Genomic DNA, 17,319 nt, shown 5'->3' on the forward strand with positions numbered 1-17,319 from the left:
CAAGGTCACACAGGAGGTTTGTAGAGAGCTAGCACTTAGAGCCCATCTCCTCCTGATGCCTAAACTGCCACAGCCTGCTGACCTTTCCGATGACCTCCAGCTTGAGAATCCTGCCATCCTGCAAGATGGAAGGGGCTGTGAGGGGAGGCCCACACCCACTGGGAAGACAGCCCCAGGCTGGCACCCGGACTTGAGGCAGCCCCACCCAGGTGGTTGTGGCTGAAGCAGCTGCCTGGCTGAGTGTTCAGGGCAGCGGGGGAGGTCCAGCCACCCCGGGGCAGGCCGGGCAAAGGTGCTACCCAGGCACCGGCCCTCGGCACTGCGGGAGGGGGAGGGGAGGCCTCCTCTCTAGACATCCACTCCCGTGGCTGCAGCTGCTCTGCTGGGTCACAGTGCCATCTAGTGGCCAGTATGCCGGCTCTCGGGGGACTCGAGAGCCCCGGGAGGGTGGCCGAGCGAGAGATTGGGAGAGAAACTGGGGCAGCAAGACCACTCTCCCATCCCCTGGTCCCCAACTTCCCCAGCTGCTTGAGGCCTCTTGAAGCCAAGACAGTGCCGGTAGCTGCCCTGCCTGGGAATCCTGAAAATTGGGTTCTGGCCATGGCCAAGGCCCTGGCATGGAACCAGATGGAACCAGAGGAGGGAAAGGTGGGAGGCAGGAGTCCTGCACTGCCTCTACGGTCCAGGCCCCAGTGACCTTGGGCATGCCCCTCAGCTTCTCTGAGGGCATTGAGCTAGCAGGTGAGGGGACGGGGTTTGGAGCCAGGCCACAGGTGCAGGTTCAGCCTACCCCATGCATTACAGCCCAGGCAGTAGTGGGCACACTATTCTCCCAGCCTCAGTTTTCTCACCTTCAAAATAGGACTGTTGTGAGAATGAAAGGAGGCGCACATGGGACATGGCTGGCACATGGCTTGGCACACGGATGGTGCCTACGGAGTATAGCAAATACCAATACCTCCTGCTCTGAGGCTCTGCCAGAGCGATACCAGGGCCCTCTGCTGGGCATCTCCTGGGTACAGGGAGCACTGTGCAAGGCACAGGGGGGTGCCCCAGAGAAGCAGGCCCAGCCCCTGCCTGGGAAACATTCTCTGTGTGTCCCCCCAAACCTCCAGTCCTGGGCATGGCCAGTGGGATATTCATCCCCATCCCCCCTGGAGTTCATCTCTCTGCTCTCCTTCCCACCTGCCTGGCCTCCCGCAGGCCTTGCCTCCTCCCCAGGAACTCTACATTTTGGCCTCACCCTTTGAGGCAGCATCTGTCCAGGCTGCAAGGTGGTGATTAAAGAAGCCTTAAACGAAATTCAGAAAGAAAATGAAGGTGGATTTATGATGTCGGGTGGGGAGTTTTGCTGTTGGCTGGGAGCGGTGTGGAACAAAGCGGAGGGCAGACCTGATTTATAGGAAGTCATTATTGAAGGAGACGGAGATGCCTAAAGCCCAGCTGAGGCCTTCTGGCAGATCCTCACCAGCGAGCTCAACCAGGGGCCACAGAGTGGGGGCCAAGGGGCCTCCTAGCTTCCCAGGCGGGCACTGGCCTTTCATCGGGAGTGAAGCCAGATCTGACAGCCAAGGACCAGGCAGGGCTGGAGTGATAGGCTCCCAAGCCAGGGCCCAGGACCCCCAGGGAGTGCAGCATGGGCCTGCTAGGGGTACTCAAAGCCCAGGACACACAGAGACTATTTTATAGGGGTGTCAGATGCATTTGATGAGTATCAGGGGGAACATTATGTTTCTTTTAAAACAAACACAGATATGTTACAGAATTGAAATGTAATTTTTGTGTGCATTTTTCTCAGCTAACACAGGAGATTTTAAAGAAATGTCAAGCCTGTGGCTAGCCACTCCAGGTTATACCCCCAGGCTACACCCCCAGGCTTTGCCAGTGCAAATCCCTCCTCTGTCGAGAGGAAACAAATGATGGGGCCTGTCCTGCTGCCCCACTCCTTGCCTTAACATTCTGCAGACACAGGGCAGGAAGGATGAGGGTGGGTGTGTCCCTGTCTAATACCCACCACACAGAATAGTCAAGTCCTGCGCAGCTTCTGAAGGCTCCCAGAAGGCTTGGGAGTGGCAACACCAGCACCTACACAGTTATCTTGTCTTATAAGTTTTCAGGAAATTTAGGATGAGAGACCCTGTTACCATCCCGTACTTGATCCTCACACCCCATTCTGCAGCATGTGCACACACACACGCACACGCACACACTCTGCCCATTCCTGCACCACGTTTCCAGCATCTCTGCCCTACTCATTTACAATATCTTGGATGCTCTTGGCAGCCTGCGAATCATGGCATCCACCAGAAACATGTTTCTGTTAAGGTTCTTTTCAGCAGATGGCCAAGTTCCCTGGCTGAGGAGGTTCACCTCAGAGTCTCCGCTGATGCAGAGGGTGCAGGGCTAGATGGGCACAGGGATCGGCCCCCAACACGCTTATCCTGTGTCCACCCTGGAGGATTCATTCATTGCAAAGTAAGCTAGTAGCAGTCTTGGAGATCTTCTCAATTCCCACCCACTTTACAGGAAGGAAACTGAGGCCTGGAGAGCATGCTTCCTGTGATCCTGCAGGAGGGGAGGCGCAGAGGCCAGGCAGGAACCAAGAGGCTTTACCTTAGCACCGTGAATCCGTGTGCTGCCTCATCCCTGGGTCCTCAGACCCACAGCTTGGAGAAGTTCAGCGGCATGCACACACGCCCTCCTCACCACCTTTCCCTGTCTCACCCCCCAGTCCCTGAGGGCTGGCCCAGATGCAGTCTGAGAGATGGATTGCCCGCAGCTGACTTGTACTTTGGTCTGCATTGCCAGCGTGCCAGGGCTCAGAGGTAGAGGGATGGTTCTTGAGGACAACCAAGGCTGCCCTATCGGGGTTGGGCCCAATGAACAGATCATCAGAGTGCCAGAATGTGGCTGGAGGAAATGGGGACCTCAAAGGGGCACTTTTCCCTCTAACCCTACCCCCTACCCAGCCTGGCGGGCAGAGTGAGCAGAAGCCTTCAGCAGGGACGGGCAGGGAGGAGCACTCACACCCCAACAGCCGAACAAGGAGGCCTTTGAAGCTTGAAAGTGCTGGGAAAAATAAAGGGATATTATTCACCCAGCAGGTGGTAAATAGTCCCAGCTAATGACTATGTGGCACCTGACATTTTCCAAGGCACCTTCCAAAGACCAGCTCACTTAATATTTATGACAACCCCAAGAAGGAGCCCTTATTGTTACCACTCTTATGTTCTAGCTGAGAAAACAGAAGCCCAGGGAGGTTCAGTGATGAGCTCAAGGTCACACAGCTCAAATTTGGACTTTCTGACCCCCGGTCCTGTGGTGTCTCCCACCACCAGTGCTGCCTCTCCAGCCCCAAGAGAATGCGCTGGCCTCAAATTATAAAAGAATTAATTGATGCAAGGTGGAGTTAATTCCCTGTTAGAACATCATTCTCCAAAGCTAAATAAAGATGTTCCTAACAGCCCCCTGGGTGACCAAATTTGGTGTGTGCTAAACCTTAAGAGATGGAGGAGAGGGAGGGTGTGACAAAGGAGAGAAGAGAGGAGGGGAAAGTCCTGGTAGAAGACATTTACTGAACAATTAGCCTTTGACATTGGCCTGGTAGGGCGTAGGCATGGCAGCCTACATAATGATGGGTGGATTCTATTGGTTTGAAGATTTGCTTGTCGACCTGGGAGTCATCTCCCTGTGGCATCAGTGAGGGGTGCAGGTATCTGGCTGCCCCACCTCAGCCCCCAGTTGGGCCCCCATCGTTAAAGCTGCTGGGACTGGCGCCCAGGAGGCCAGCTTCCTGACTGTTGACTCACCTGCTCCCCAACTATGCAGCCAACTTGCCGAGAAGGAGGTGTGGGTAACATCTCTGTTATGGTCCGGTTGCCATGGCAATAAATTGTGGCTAATTAGTAGTGTGGTTACCATGGCAATTTTCTAGTAATTACAGGTTACAAATGGTACAAGGCTTCAACCCAACCCAATTAGTTAATTAGAAAGATTTAGAAATTTGTCCAAAAGGGAAATAACCTGCTTTGTAGAAAATGAAGGGAATGTGTCACAGCTTGGGAGCCAGAGGCAGAGAGGAAATTGGAGGATGTGGAAGCGGAGGAAGAAGGATGGAGCTGTGTGGAGGCAAGTCCCTGAGTCCCACCTGGAATTTCCAGGGGCCCGGGCAGGGCCAAGGGATTCTCACAGAAGCTGGTAAGACCAGGGCAGGGACAGCTGCCAGCAACAACTTAGTGGCACCTCTTTTAATGGACAGAGGTGGTGCCCAGGTTGTGACCCCACATCCTTTCTTGCTAGCTTTAGGACAGGCCTCTGGAAGCCACCCATGCCACTCCATAGCTCCCATCATGAAGAGTGCATGCTGTGTCTTGGAGGACATTCCAGAGGAGCAGTGTGAATTCAGTGGCTTCATTTTCATGTGGCTTGGGCTCTCTTTGGCAGCTAATGAGATTATCTGGGAGGCATCCAGCCCAGAATGTGTTAACTATGAGCGCAATAAGAGTGGCAAAGCCATCGCCCCACCCCATCTCCCTGGCCCCAAATGCCAGCTCTGAGGGGCAGGCTCCATTTGCATAGGCAAAAAAGGCCCCATGATTTCTCCTGGGGGCATATCTCAGAGGATGGGAGGCACCTAGAGACCAAGAGAATCCCTGTCTCAAATAAGCATGGTCACTTTGGGGAAAACTTTGCCCCATCCAGAGGCAGGTGGGGGTGAGGGAGGCCTGGCCTTTCTTTACATAGGTCTGCTTGAGCTTTATTTTTTTTTAAATCAAGTTCTTCTGGAGTGCTCTGATAACTCTTTTTATTATAGTAAACAACCCTTTAAAGCAGTATTTTCAAACTTTAATGCGCACATAAACCACCCAGGGGTCTTGTTAGAATGCAAGTTCTGATTCCATTAGGGGCCTGAGATTCTGCAATTCTAGCAAGCTCCCAGGTGACACTCCTGCAACTGCTTCTCAGACCTGGCTCTAAGCAGCAAGCTGCTGCAGCGTCCACAGAGCCCTTCATACAGCTCATCGTACAACATGAGGTTTCGAAATAATGTAGACATTGTGGAATGGCCAAATCGAGCTAATCAACATATGCATTACCTCACATACTTTTGTAATGTGGTGGCAACCCTTAAAATCTACTCTCTTAGCAAGTTCAAGTATATAGTGCATTCTTATTAACTAAAGTCACCATGTTGTACAATGGATCCCTTGTACTTATTCCTCCTGTTAAACTGAAATGTTGTATCCTTTGACCAACATTTCTCCAACACCCCTACCCCAGCCCCTAGTAAACACTATTCTACTCTCTGCTTCTATGAGTTCAACTTTTTTAGATTCCACGTATAAGTGAGATCATGTGGTATTTGCTTCTCTGTGCCTGGCTTATTTCACTTAGCATAATGTCCTCCAGGTTCATCCACGTTGTCACAAATGACAGGATTTTCTCCTTTAAAGCTGAGTAGTACTATTACGTATATATATCACGTTTTCTTTTTCATTCATCCATTGATGGACACTTCATATCTTCATTCCGTATCTTGGCTATTGTGAATAATGCTGCAGTGAACCTCGGAGTGCAGATATCTCTTTAACACACTGATTTCATTTCCTTTGGATATATATACCCAGTAGTGGGATTGCTGGATCATATGGTAGTTCTATTTTTAATTTTTAAGGAGCCTTATACTGTTTTTTATAATGTCTGTACTCATTTACATTCCCACCAACAGTATACAAAGGTACCCTTTTCTCTACACCCTTGCCAACACATGTCATCTTTCATATTTTTGATAATGGTCATTCTGACAGGTGTATCTTACCTCATTTCGTCCTCTCAAAACCCCAAAGTAGAAAAGGCAGGTCGGACTCTCCCCCATTTTACAAATGAGGAAACTGAGGCTCAAGGGTAATGTAAATTTCCCAGGGTCACAGAGCTTGTTAGAAGCCAGGCTGGGGCTAGAATCCATGTCTTGATCCTAGTCAAGCCATTTTCTGCACAGTATTTCCAGTGTTTGGGGGCGTGGCTCAGGGAGGCTTTCTCAGGGCAGATTTGTGTTCCTGGGAGCTGCAGGTGGGGCCTGGCAAGCAGAGAGCCTTCATTTGAAACCCACTGGGTGGGGGTGGTTTGTTCAGGACGTATTAAGGTTAGACTTCTTGACATGGATAGCTCAAATTTGATCTTAGAGACTTCAAACCCCAATGTGGAGCTGGCTTGATGTCTTTCCTTTTTAAAAAACATATATACTTTATTGGATTTCTTCCTTTCAAACTACAGAAGCAGTTCTTGTTGCAACAAGTCAAACGCTACAAAGACATTCAAAGAAAAAAGGCCAACTATCGTTTCTCTTTCCCTCCCCAAATCCTACCCCATCAAGGAAGGTAGCCAGTGTTCACAGCTTGGGGTGTGGCCTTTCCCGCTTTTCTCCAAACTGAATAAGTCTGCACAAACATGTGTATTCAGAACTAGCATGTATTTTCCTATTTTAAAAAATAAAAGCAAGATCACACAATACCATTACTTGGTGAACTGCTGATTCTTTCAACCATATATCACAGGCACTCCTCCAAGTCAATCCATATGGATCTATGCAGTCTTTTTACTGCAGAATGGTTTGTCATATGGATGCTCCGTAATCCATTCAACTCCTTCACTATCAATGGACGTAATTGTTTAACGTCAAACAAGGCAAAGTAAGCATCCTCATACCTATAGCTGGGACCTGTTCCTACAGGTTCTTAAAGCTGGGACATACCCAGTGGTCTTGACCAGCATACGTATGACTCAAAGTGGGAGTCAGGAGGCTGTCGGCGGATCTGTGACTTGACTAAAATGGCATGCTTAGAGCTGGGTTTAGGATTATTGTGGGTTTAGGATTTAAGATGATTGTTCAGCCACTTCTCTTAGAAGGGGAAGGCAGGCGCTGACCTCTGTGTGGGGTCCCCATGTCCTGTCGAGCTCCTTCCTTCCCTCTTCATCAGTGTTGTCACCTTCCACGCAGGTTCATGGAGACGGTGAGCCCAGATTTGGGCTCAGGAAAGTACGGGAAGGAGAATTCCCTCCAGGCTCCTCTAAGGAGCCTCCGTTGCACTTCCCCCTAGGCCTCAGAGTCAGCACTGTCTTCCGGGTGGGCCTGGGGCTTTGCTTCTGCCGCTCACTGTGGGTCGATGTGTCTTTTCCTAGGGGGCCGAGGTGTCAGCGTGGGCCCCATCCTCAGCAGCAGTGCCTCAGATATCTTCTGCGACAACGAGAATGGGCCTAATTTCCTTTTCCACAACCGGGGCGATGGCACCTTTGTGGACGCTGCAGGCCAGTGCGGGTGAGTGGAGGCAGCCATGCCCTGTGCGCCCTGACCCCTCACCCCAGAACCACAGAGGACTCCAGACTTCCCTGCCCCCTCCAGCATGGTCTCTTCTGGCTGCAGAGAGAGCAGGACAAATCATCGTCGGCACCACACAGAGAAATGCTGCTTGTCACTTCCTATTCCCTAGCTCCCATGGCTCCAGCCACAGGGAGTGTTTGCTGCTGGGGAAAGGGGTCTGAAACTCCTGCCCATCGTCCTGCCCAGTATCTGAGATTGCCCGCGACACTCCAAGTCCTGCTTGTGTCTCTCAGCATCAACCTATCCTCCAAGCTGCCTCTCCCCACCTTGGCCCCCTCCCACATTTATCTTCAACATTCATTTCAATACAGTGAGCATTCATGGAGCCCCTGCTAAGCATCAGGCTGGCGCTGGGAACCAGGGATGCCCACTTGAATCAGGCTAAGACCACCCCACACACAGAAAAGGCACTGACATTCTAGAAACAGAAATAGACAAAAATATCCTCCTCTAATAAGAAGCAGGATAAAAGCCACACAAAATAGTGCCCCAGGCCCCCAGGTCTGCTTCTCCTCCTTCCTCTGCACTCATCCCCCACCCACCTCAGGGCCTTTGCACCTGCCATGGCCTCTGCCTGGACTGCCCTCCCCCTTCCCTACCTGCAGAATGTCTGTTTAGCCTTCATCGTTCACCTCAATATCACCTCTGCAGAGATTTTCCTGACTCCCCTGTGCCACCTAGCAGAGACTGGCCCTTCCTCCTCCTGCTGCCCCTGGCATGCACACCTCACTCAGGCTCCACATTACCATCATGGTCTGTCTATGAGCTTTACAAGGACCGGGTCACGGTTCTATTCATTCTTGACACAGGCTTGGCATCCAGTGCCCACCCGGTAAATTCTGCTGAATGGCAAAGTGGACACCTGCAAGTTTTCGGATGTATGATTACATCCCATGTGCCCCTGACCATTTCCCCCCACCTTGCCAATGAATGGGAGGTTTGATTTCACCTCCTTCTTGGAGGCATGGGGAAGAGTTCTGGCCTGCAGGAGTGGTGAGACGTAAATCAAGGGTCCTGCAAGCTCTGGCTCTTGCCGGCAGTTTGAGTCGCATCCCTGCACGTGTGCCAGTCCGTTCTCTTGGATTCTTGGACTTACGAGTACCTACCACCCCAGCTTTCTGCCCAGGAGCTCCATTGTGGGGACTTACTGGCCCAGAACACACACCCACCCCCAGCTTTTTGCCATTCAGCCCCCAATCTTGCCTTACCTCTTGTCCTTCTCTGGCAAGGCTGAAGTTGGGCTCCCCTGGCCTGTCCTCCCACCTGGCTCACCGCTCCTAGTGCTATCCTTTGGCAGCAAATTTTCTCATTGCTGAAAAATCATAAAGCAAAGGGGAGGGGATAGTGGAGAAAATCTAGAGGATTTGATAAGGTGTTAAAGAGATGGAAGCAGAGGTGAGCGAACAAGTTGGAGTGGGAGAAAGTATCAGGCGGGAGGAGAGAGGAAAGGTGCTAGGCCCGTAATTGAAAGTCAGAATGATTGCAGGGGTTTAACAAGACATGTCAAGAGGGCATTCATCACCCAAACAGATGCTGCTGTGAAATGCAGCCTGGCACCGATTATTCCCGTGAAAGGGAACCAGCTCCTTGTCAAGGTGCCTCATAGATAGGAGAGAAATGGGCCAATGCAGAAGGCCACCGACATTTGGGCCAGGGAGTCTGGCAGAGAATTAATGGAGTATTAATCCTAGAGATTGGAGGCTGCCCTTAGTCTCTGCAAACCCTCTTTCTCAAGCCCGGGTCTCACTGCCTCTTCTCCCCACTCCTCCCCCCAACTCCTTCCCTCCCCCAGGAGGACACTCAGCCTCCAGGGTTCTCAGGGGGCCCCACCCTGCCTTCTGGCAAGAGCTCCCTGTGTCCTGGGGTCTCTGATCCCCACAGCCTATTACATTGTCCTGTGGCCTGCCATCCCAGAGAGCCTGACGACCTACAGCTATTTGTCCTCTGAGAGTCAACGTGGGTGGGTGCTTAGAGTCACATTCACCTTTGTCTTTCAGCTATGCGCTGGCCAGTGGGCAGCTAGGAGGTCAGGCCATCACTCTGGGCAAAGCCATCCTCTGTCCTCCCCCAGGACCCACTCAGTGGATGGTATAAGCAGGTGGCATTGGGCACAGAGGCTTCACTTTCCAGATCTCGCCAGGCATGCTGTGGGCTTCTCTGTCGTGGCTGTAGTATTTCCTCTGCTGTCACCCACGTCCCCGGTTTGCCTTCTGTCATGTTATTTATGTCTGTGCACTCATTCAGCAAGTATTTACTGAAAACTACCAGGCAACCACAGGCCCTGAGATAGACGTTGCGTGTACCCAAGTGAACTGAGAAGAGAGTCCTGACCTCATAGAATGTCAGGACTAGTGGGAAAACCAGACCCTAACAAGTCAGCCACAAAGGAACATAACTGCACATTGTGATCAGCCTGTGGGAGGAGAAGACTAGGAGGCTGTCTGTCAGGGAGACTGACAGGGTGGGCAGGATGAGCTGTCTCAGATGGGTGGTCAGGGAGGGCTTCCTGCAGGAGGTGACATTGTGGCTGAGAGCAGAATAATCAGGAGCTGGGTAACCTAGAGCTAGAGGGAGAGCATCCCAGGTAGAGCAACCAGCTTGAGAAAAGGCGCAGGAGCTGGAAAGATGGGGAGAGTGGGACCAGATCAAGACCAGATAAGGTGGACAGGACCATGGTCAGGCAGAGCCCTGTGCTCCCCAGGCAGGAATTAGAAGAATTAGAACTTTGCCCAAGAGGATTGGAGGGAGTGATCAGCCTAAGCAAAAGAGTGGCATGATCAGCTTGATGTCTTCCAGTGGCAGTGTTAGGGGTGGCTGGGAAGAGCCTTTGTTCCTCCAGAATTTCCCCCAGTCTCCCTCCCCCAACTCATGCCGCCCCCAAACAGGGTAAAAATAATATGCATGCTGGCCAAACACAGCTTGAACACAAGTCTCGGGTCTTCTTTTGAACCACATGACTGTCCCACCTCCTGCCCCTGTAGAGAGCTAGAGAGCTTCTGAGACTGCAGCTGTGTCTCCCGTATCTCCTCCTGGGAATAAGGTGAGAGCCACCCTCCCTAGTTGCTTGTCACAGAGCTAGAGCAGGGTGTTTGTGGAGTGTACAGGGGATGCCGCCCTGAGAGTTCCTGCCTCTCCTCCCCAGGTGTGGACGACCCCCACCAGCACGGGCGAGGCGTCGCCCTGGCTGACTTCAACCGTGATGGCAAGGTGGACATCGTCTATGGCAACTGGAATGGCCCCCACCGCCTCTATCTGCAGATGAGTGCCCATGGGAAGGTCCGCTTTCGGGTAAGAAGGGGCCTCACCCCTGGAATTCAAGACCAGCCTAGCCAACATGGCCAAAACCTGTCTCTACTAAAAACACAAAAAATTAGCCAGATGTGGTGGTACATGCCTATAATCCCAGCTACTCCAGTAGCTGAGGCACAAGAATCTTGAGCCCGGGAGGTGGAGGTTGCAGTGAGCTGAGATCCTGCTACTGCACTCAGTCACCAGGCTGCAGGCTGGCATGAGCAGGGTTCAGGGCTCTCAGGGCCCAGGGTGGGGGTGGTGTGACAAGGAAGGTTATACCAGGGGATGAGGGACTACAGCTGGGCTGCTGTAGGAGCTCTGGAGCCAAGAGTAGGAAGAGCCAGGTCAGCAGAGGGAGGCAGGAGAGCAACCTCCGAGGGGTGCTAGAGCCCTGGGAGGTGGGCTGCACTATCTGGATCCAGGCCACTTTTCCCGATGGCTCCTGGAATGGATCCAGAAGCTAGAGCAGGGTGAGTGTCTGTGGAGTGTGCAGGGAATACAGGATGGCATCCCCTGCATACTCCACAAAAGCCCAGCCTCAGCTTTTCAGACCTTTTCAGACTGACGTTCAGACCAAGGGCAAAGTGGTGGAGAGATTGGAAGATTGAAGCCACGGAGTTCCCAACAGCTGCCCCTAAAGACAAACAGCAGATGGCAGGCAAGGTGGCCTCAGAGCCCTCTCTGTGCCCCCTCCCTGAGCTGTTGATAGAACAATGCCAAGAATTCTTCAAAAGGGCTGTTAGTGACAGTGATGGAGGTGCCATCAGCATGAGGGGCATGGGTTTGGGACTTTCTCAGGGAGGACAACAGAGGGCATGGACTGGTTGAAGCTGATCTCAGGGAGCCAGGACTGTTCTGCAGGTACCTAGGTCTGCCAAAACACCCTGAGGAAACGGGAAAGTTCCAGGATTTACCTGAGGCTTGATGATCCCAGGGAAGTCCCCAGGAACCTCATTTCTGTGTGACCAAGAAGAGGCCACCCCTACCAAGTCCCTTCCCTGTAGGCAGCCACCGTGGGAGGCCCAGGCCCAGCCACTCCCTCCCTGCTAAGGCTTGAGACTCAGGCTCTCTGAGTTGGGGGGAGGCATGCCCTGAACCCAGAGCAGCTATTGCTGGGATCTTGGACGATTTCCATCTGTATTCCGCTCTTGTTCTCACCCAGCTTCTCAACAGGGATGATCTTGCTGCCCTCCCTCCAGGACATTCAACAATGTCTCGGGACATTTGGGTTTGTCACAGCTGGGGAAGGGAGTGCTCCTGGCATCTAGTATGCAGAGCCCAGGGATAGGGCTGAACACCCTGCAGTGCATAGAGCAGCCCCACAGCAAATAGTTATCCAGCCCCAAACGCCAGTGCGCTGAGGGTGAGGAACCCTGTTAACTCGGCCGATGGTCCCTCCCCAGAGCTCTCAGGAGCAATAATAATAATTAAATAAAATATGATAAATAAATGCCCCATTTATCAAGTGTCTTCCATGTGTCAGGAACTGTGCTAAGCTTACCATATATTATCTCGGAAGCTCAGGCATTGAATAAGGCAACCCCAAGGGGGCATGGGAGGTTTCCATTTTTATAGGATCAATAGAATCATAATAGCTAGAGATCCTGAGGTCTTTTTGCTCCCTGGCTCTTCAGGCCCAGCTCAACCCACCCTGACCAGCTGGCCAGGCTTATTCAACCTCATTACTGCTCTGATGGAGACAGCCTCCTTCCCTGGCCTCCCCAGAGCAGACAGCTCGACTGCTGACCCAGCCTGCTCATCCCTGTGGCCCCCAAAGAGGGCCTGCAGCAGGAGGCCAAGAGCAGGCCCAAGCCTGGGGTAGAGGAGACTCCCAGAAACACCACTTGTACCTTTCTCAACCCTCTCCATGTGGGTCTTGGGACTTGGACAGGACCCCAAGGTCTTTAAGGGAAAAACCCACCTACGATGAGGATATTACACTCAGAAAGAGAAGGTTGCCCTTCCCAGCTCTCCTTCTGTTTCAGAGGCAAAAACACACCTGGGACCCTTAGCCTAGTCCCCCAAGACTCTCCCAGCACTTTGGAGTTCCAGCTGGGCTATCCTGGGCCTGGGGTCTCCCCATTAGTCCTGGACAGGTGTAGCTGATACCACAACCCCCTCAAAGCAAATGCCTCAAAAAATAAAAATAAGAAGGCTCCCAAGAAACAACATAAGGTAGTAGAGGCAGCCAAATCCACAGCTACAGGTAACCTCTTTCACTTTCCCTGAGGCAGGTGGCAGGTAAGGCAGGACAGGCTGCCGGCGATCTGTCTCATGCCCACTCTGTGCCGGGCATTTTACATGCAATCCTCACTACCCAGGCAGCTATTATTATTCCCACGTTACTGATGGGGAAGGTGAGATCCGAGGGGGTTAGTAACTTGCCTAAGATCACACAGCTAGTCAGTGGTGGAGCCTGGATTTAGATGCACAGAGATTTTCAGGCCCACCCAGCTTCTGACTCAGCACGGAGGAGGAAGGATGCCTAGGAGAAAGGGCACAGCATCCAGAATCAGAAGCCCTGGCCTCCCCACTCAGTAGCTGTGACATCGCAGTTCCCCTCCTTCTCCAGGACTCAATTACCTCACCCACCAAATGGGAACGCTGATGTCTCTACTGCCTCGAGGGATGGACAGGTGAGATCCAGACTAGGGAACGGCTAAGCGCTTCACTGGTGTCTATCACGACTGTTATTCTTCCCTCCTTCTTCTGGTACAAGCAGCCTGAGGTCTGTGTGATCCTAAAGGCAGCCCCCAGGTCCTTTTGAGGAGGCAGGAGAGGAGCTGTTGGGTTGGGCTGCCTCTTATTTTTAATTGCCCCCACACTCCACAGAGGAGAGCTGGCCTCCTGCCCGAGCCCACTCTCCTGCCGCTGACCCCAGCCTTGTTTCCTCCAGGACATCGCCTCGCCCAAGTTCTCCATGCCCTCCCCTGTCCGCACAGTCATCACTGCTGACTTTGACAATGACCAGGAGCTGGAGATCTTCTTCAACAACATCGCCTACCGCAGCTCCGCAGCCAACCGCCTCTTCCGGTAGATGCTCCATCCTGGCTCGTGGCCCTTCACCCTTGACAGCTGGTGGGAGGAACGGTCAGGGAAAAGGTTTAAGAATCAGAAGGGGAGGGTTCCCAGGGCCAGGTGGTCAGGCCAAGGTCAATGCAGGTCCCCTGATGAAGAAACAGAAAGGAGGGAAGGACGAGGACTGGGCAAGAGGCTGTGGGAATGCGGGGCATAGCCTGGTCAAGGAGCTGGCCTCTGCTATTGCAGGGAAAGGGAAGAGGAATGTGGCCCAAAGTATGCCCAAAACCCAAGCGCCACAAGATACAAAGTCACACTACCATGAAAAGGGGCTACAGGATCCAATCACTACCACAGAAAGGGGCTACAGGTCCCAAGTAAATACAGGTTTATTTACTGCAGGACTTCTCAGTACCTTTAACTTGACCATGAATATTTTAATTTTCCAAAAGATGGATGGAGTATTCCAAATAGGTCTGATCACAGGGCACTTCTTTCACAGATTTTTCTGTTGAGATTGGTGTTCTGCAAACCATCCTTTGGGAAATTCTGGATGACAAAGGTTCCTGGTAGACAAGGAAAAGGGTCTCAGAAATGGAGGGAATGTGCAGGCCTCTGAGCAGTGTGTCTAGGGAGGAAGGGCTGGATTTGCTGTGGCAATATTTCTCCAAGGGGACATCCAGAGACCATTGGCATCAGAATCACCCCGAGGGCTTAAAGTACAGAATCCTGGGACCTGCCGCACATCTCCTGATTTAGAATCTCAGGGGGTGAGGCCCAGGAATCTGTATTTTAACAAGTACAGTAGGCACCAGGTGATTCTCATCACATTGAAGTTTGAGAACCACTGTTGGGGAACTGAGTTCAGGGTCTCCCCATGAGTCCTGGATAGGTGGAGTCCTGGGCAGGCATGTGGCCTGAGATGTCCCTGTTCCTGGCCTAAAACATTCCAAGAGGGCTCAGGACCAGGTGGGAAAAGGCGGGTGGGCCAGGGCCTTGGATCCAGAACATGTGCCAGATCATCTGCTTGGCCCCCCAAGACTCCTACCCCATCTCCCGGGAGGGTCCAACTATTTATACTAAAAGGCAAGAGTGTGACTAAGCATGTTTTAAAATATAATTATTAACAAAGCATCAATTCTGACTGGATGTAATCACCCCCCAAAGGCGCTAGATTTACTAATTAGGTGCCTTGCAAAAAGCTTATTCACAACTTCTAGATTAATTGCAGAAGATCGATTGCTAGTTAACAGAGACACTGCTTTCCTTCTCTGGCTAATAAAGTGTCACTCGCCAGGAGGATGAGGACTGGGCACTGAGGAATCTAGTGCCCCCGTCTCTGTGGCTCTAGAACCTAGGTCTTCCTGCCCATCCAGCCTGCTTCACATCTCCCAGCGTCCCCTGCAGCCGGGAGACAGGGCTGGGAGGGAGGACAAGGCAGGCTGGCCCAGAGCTGTCAGTGGACAGAGCAAGTCACCACGTGGCTGCCCAATGGGTTAGTGTGTTTGCTTCCACTCAGCAGCAGCAGAAGCCACTTCCCAGGTACGTGGCTGTGCCCCAAGTCCCCGTGGCAGATGGCTGGGTCCTGAGCACACACAACAGAGAGGAGAGCAAGAGGGGCTGCAGCTGGGACTGGCACTCAGCTGGCAGCTCTGGAAGTTTAACCCCCAACTGTCCCATACCACAGGGGCTTTTCACCTGTCACTGAACAGGCATCGTCGGCTCGTTGGCCCTGGTGCTCTCCAGGAACATGCCAGGCACTCTGTGGGGACACAATGCCTCAGTGTGCTTGAGTCTACATCCTTTAATGACACCTGCAGCATCCGGGGAACTCATCACCCAAACAGTCACTTAATGAGAGTTTAAGGGAGCCCTCTTAATAATCACAGCACAGAAAAAAAGAAGAAGGAAAAAAGAAAAAGAATCACAGAGGCAAAAATGCATGAACAGGGACACTCCTAGGCCAGCCGCCATGTGCAGGGTCACCCCCTTTTGCATCTAGCCATGTCTCCAATCTGCTCTTAACTCTCCACCATGACACCACTCCTGGTCTCCCACGGAGATTCCTGCACCTCCCCCAGCTGCTCTCCTTGTCTTTAGTCCTGCAGAGAAAATGCAAGTCTGGCCACACCCCTTTCCCACCGAAGATCCTCTAGAAGCTCCCCGTTGCCTTTGGATGAAGTCCAAACTCTTTGACACAACCCACATAGCCCGGCTCCATCTCCAGCCTCGTCACTTTCTACTTCCCTGTTTACATCTAAGCAGCAGGCACAGCAAGCTTCCTTCAGTTCTGGGCTGTGCCAATCCTCACCCTCAGGCTGCCAACTCCTTCTAGCCCCCAATTCTCCCTCTTCATTTGAGCGACATGTGTTCACTCACCATGGTGGTCTCAGCTTAGCTGACCCTTCCTCTAGGGAACCTTCCCTGATTGCCCGAATCTGGGTGAGCTTTCCCAGCTCTGCACTCCCCACGTCCCACTCTCCCTGGGCCTTCAGCCCTCTGAACGGTGGTTCCTGTTAACACGGACTCTGAGCTCCATCCTTTCTACTGTGCACCATACCTCACGCAGGGCCCCGTACACAATAGTTGCTGCCTAAGAATGTGTTCAAAGAACACAGAAATGCAGTGGAATTGCTGGGTGTTATCCTTAGGACTCCTTAACTGCGTTGTCACCTGAACCAAGAAGTGTCTCTGCATAGCTGTGGCAGAGGCTGCAGGACACAGATGGTCAAAGAGACTGTGGGCATCACACCCATGCACACCAACACACAAGCCCACCTCATGGGGCATCTGCCAGCTCTCTCTGCCACCCAGCCACCAAAGGCTCCAGCTCAGGGGACACCAACCCCCTCCTGAACCTATGACTGTATCACAGCTCTCTGGTGTTTCTCACAGGCAACCTGCAATGTGGTAGGAAGTGCGATGCCAATTCTTCCTTACACCCTACCTTCCCATCATTGCCCCACACATCTAGGGCAGAGCACCCAAGGCTGTGAGAATACACCAAGTGAGAACAATTCTAGAGGAAAGCTCATGGCCATCATCAGCTAAGTGTAGAGAAAGAGCAGGACTTCCCTAGCAGACGTTTCTGAAACAATGCCAAAATTCAGAGTTCCAAACAGACGGAACCACTGCAACCCAAAGGGACCCCTTTCCTCTCTTTGCCTCTGGAATTCACCTTTATATCCTGCAGACACGTGCTTGGAACTTTCTGAGAGCCGAGCACTGTGTTAGATGCTGCAAGAGATGCAAAGATGAATAATGCAAGGTCCCAGCCTGCAAAGAGCTCACATTCTACCAGGGGAGATCAGATGCATTCATACAGAGCTGTAACACAGGCAGAAAGTGATAAAGCCCATGAAGAAAGAAGGGATTGCTTCCAGCAGGATGGTCCAGGAGGGCATGGAGGAGGTGGCACTGAGTGGGGTTAAACCCTGGGTAGCATCCAGAACTAGGAAACCTGGGGCCACTTGAAGGACAAGGAAGGTCGGTTGAAGGAAGTTCTGTCCCTGCCCCTTCTTCATCCATCAACTGCCCTTCCCCAGTCTGCCTATAATTCATCCATCAGAGAAGGAAAAATCAATATTTACCAACATAAATTAAAACCCAGGCAAGGAACAGGCAGAGTGCAG

General features: G+C 52.2%; 1 protein-coding gene across 1 annotated transcript in view; it reads left to right on the forward strand.

Moving 5' to 3' along the window:
• Positions 1-17,319, forward strand: part of CRTAC1 (cartilage acidic protein 1) — a 165,071-nt gene that overhangs the window by 115,183 nt on the left and 32,569 nt on the right. Inside the window, exons 6-8 of the mRNA XM_030941278.1 lie at positions 7,180-7,309; positions 10,501-10,666; positions 13,566-13,702. Of these exons, the coding sequence (XP_030797138.1) occupies positions 7,180-7,309; positions 10,501-10,666; positions 13,566-13,702 (433 nt within the window). The remainder of the gene's footprint in view (positions 1-7,179; positions 7,310-10,500; positions 10,667-13,565; positions 13,703-17,319) is intronic.

Source organism: Rhinopithecus roxellana, chromosome 11 (assembly GCF_007565055.1).
Source record: "Rhinopithecus roxellana isolate Shanxi Qingling chromosome 11, ASM756505v1, whole genome shotgun sequence".
Lineage (NCBI taxonomy): Eukaryota > Metazoa > Chordata > Mammalia > Primates > Cercopithecidae > Rhinopithecus > Rhinopithecus roxellana.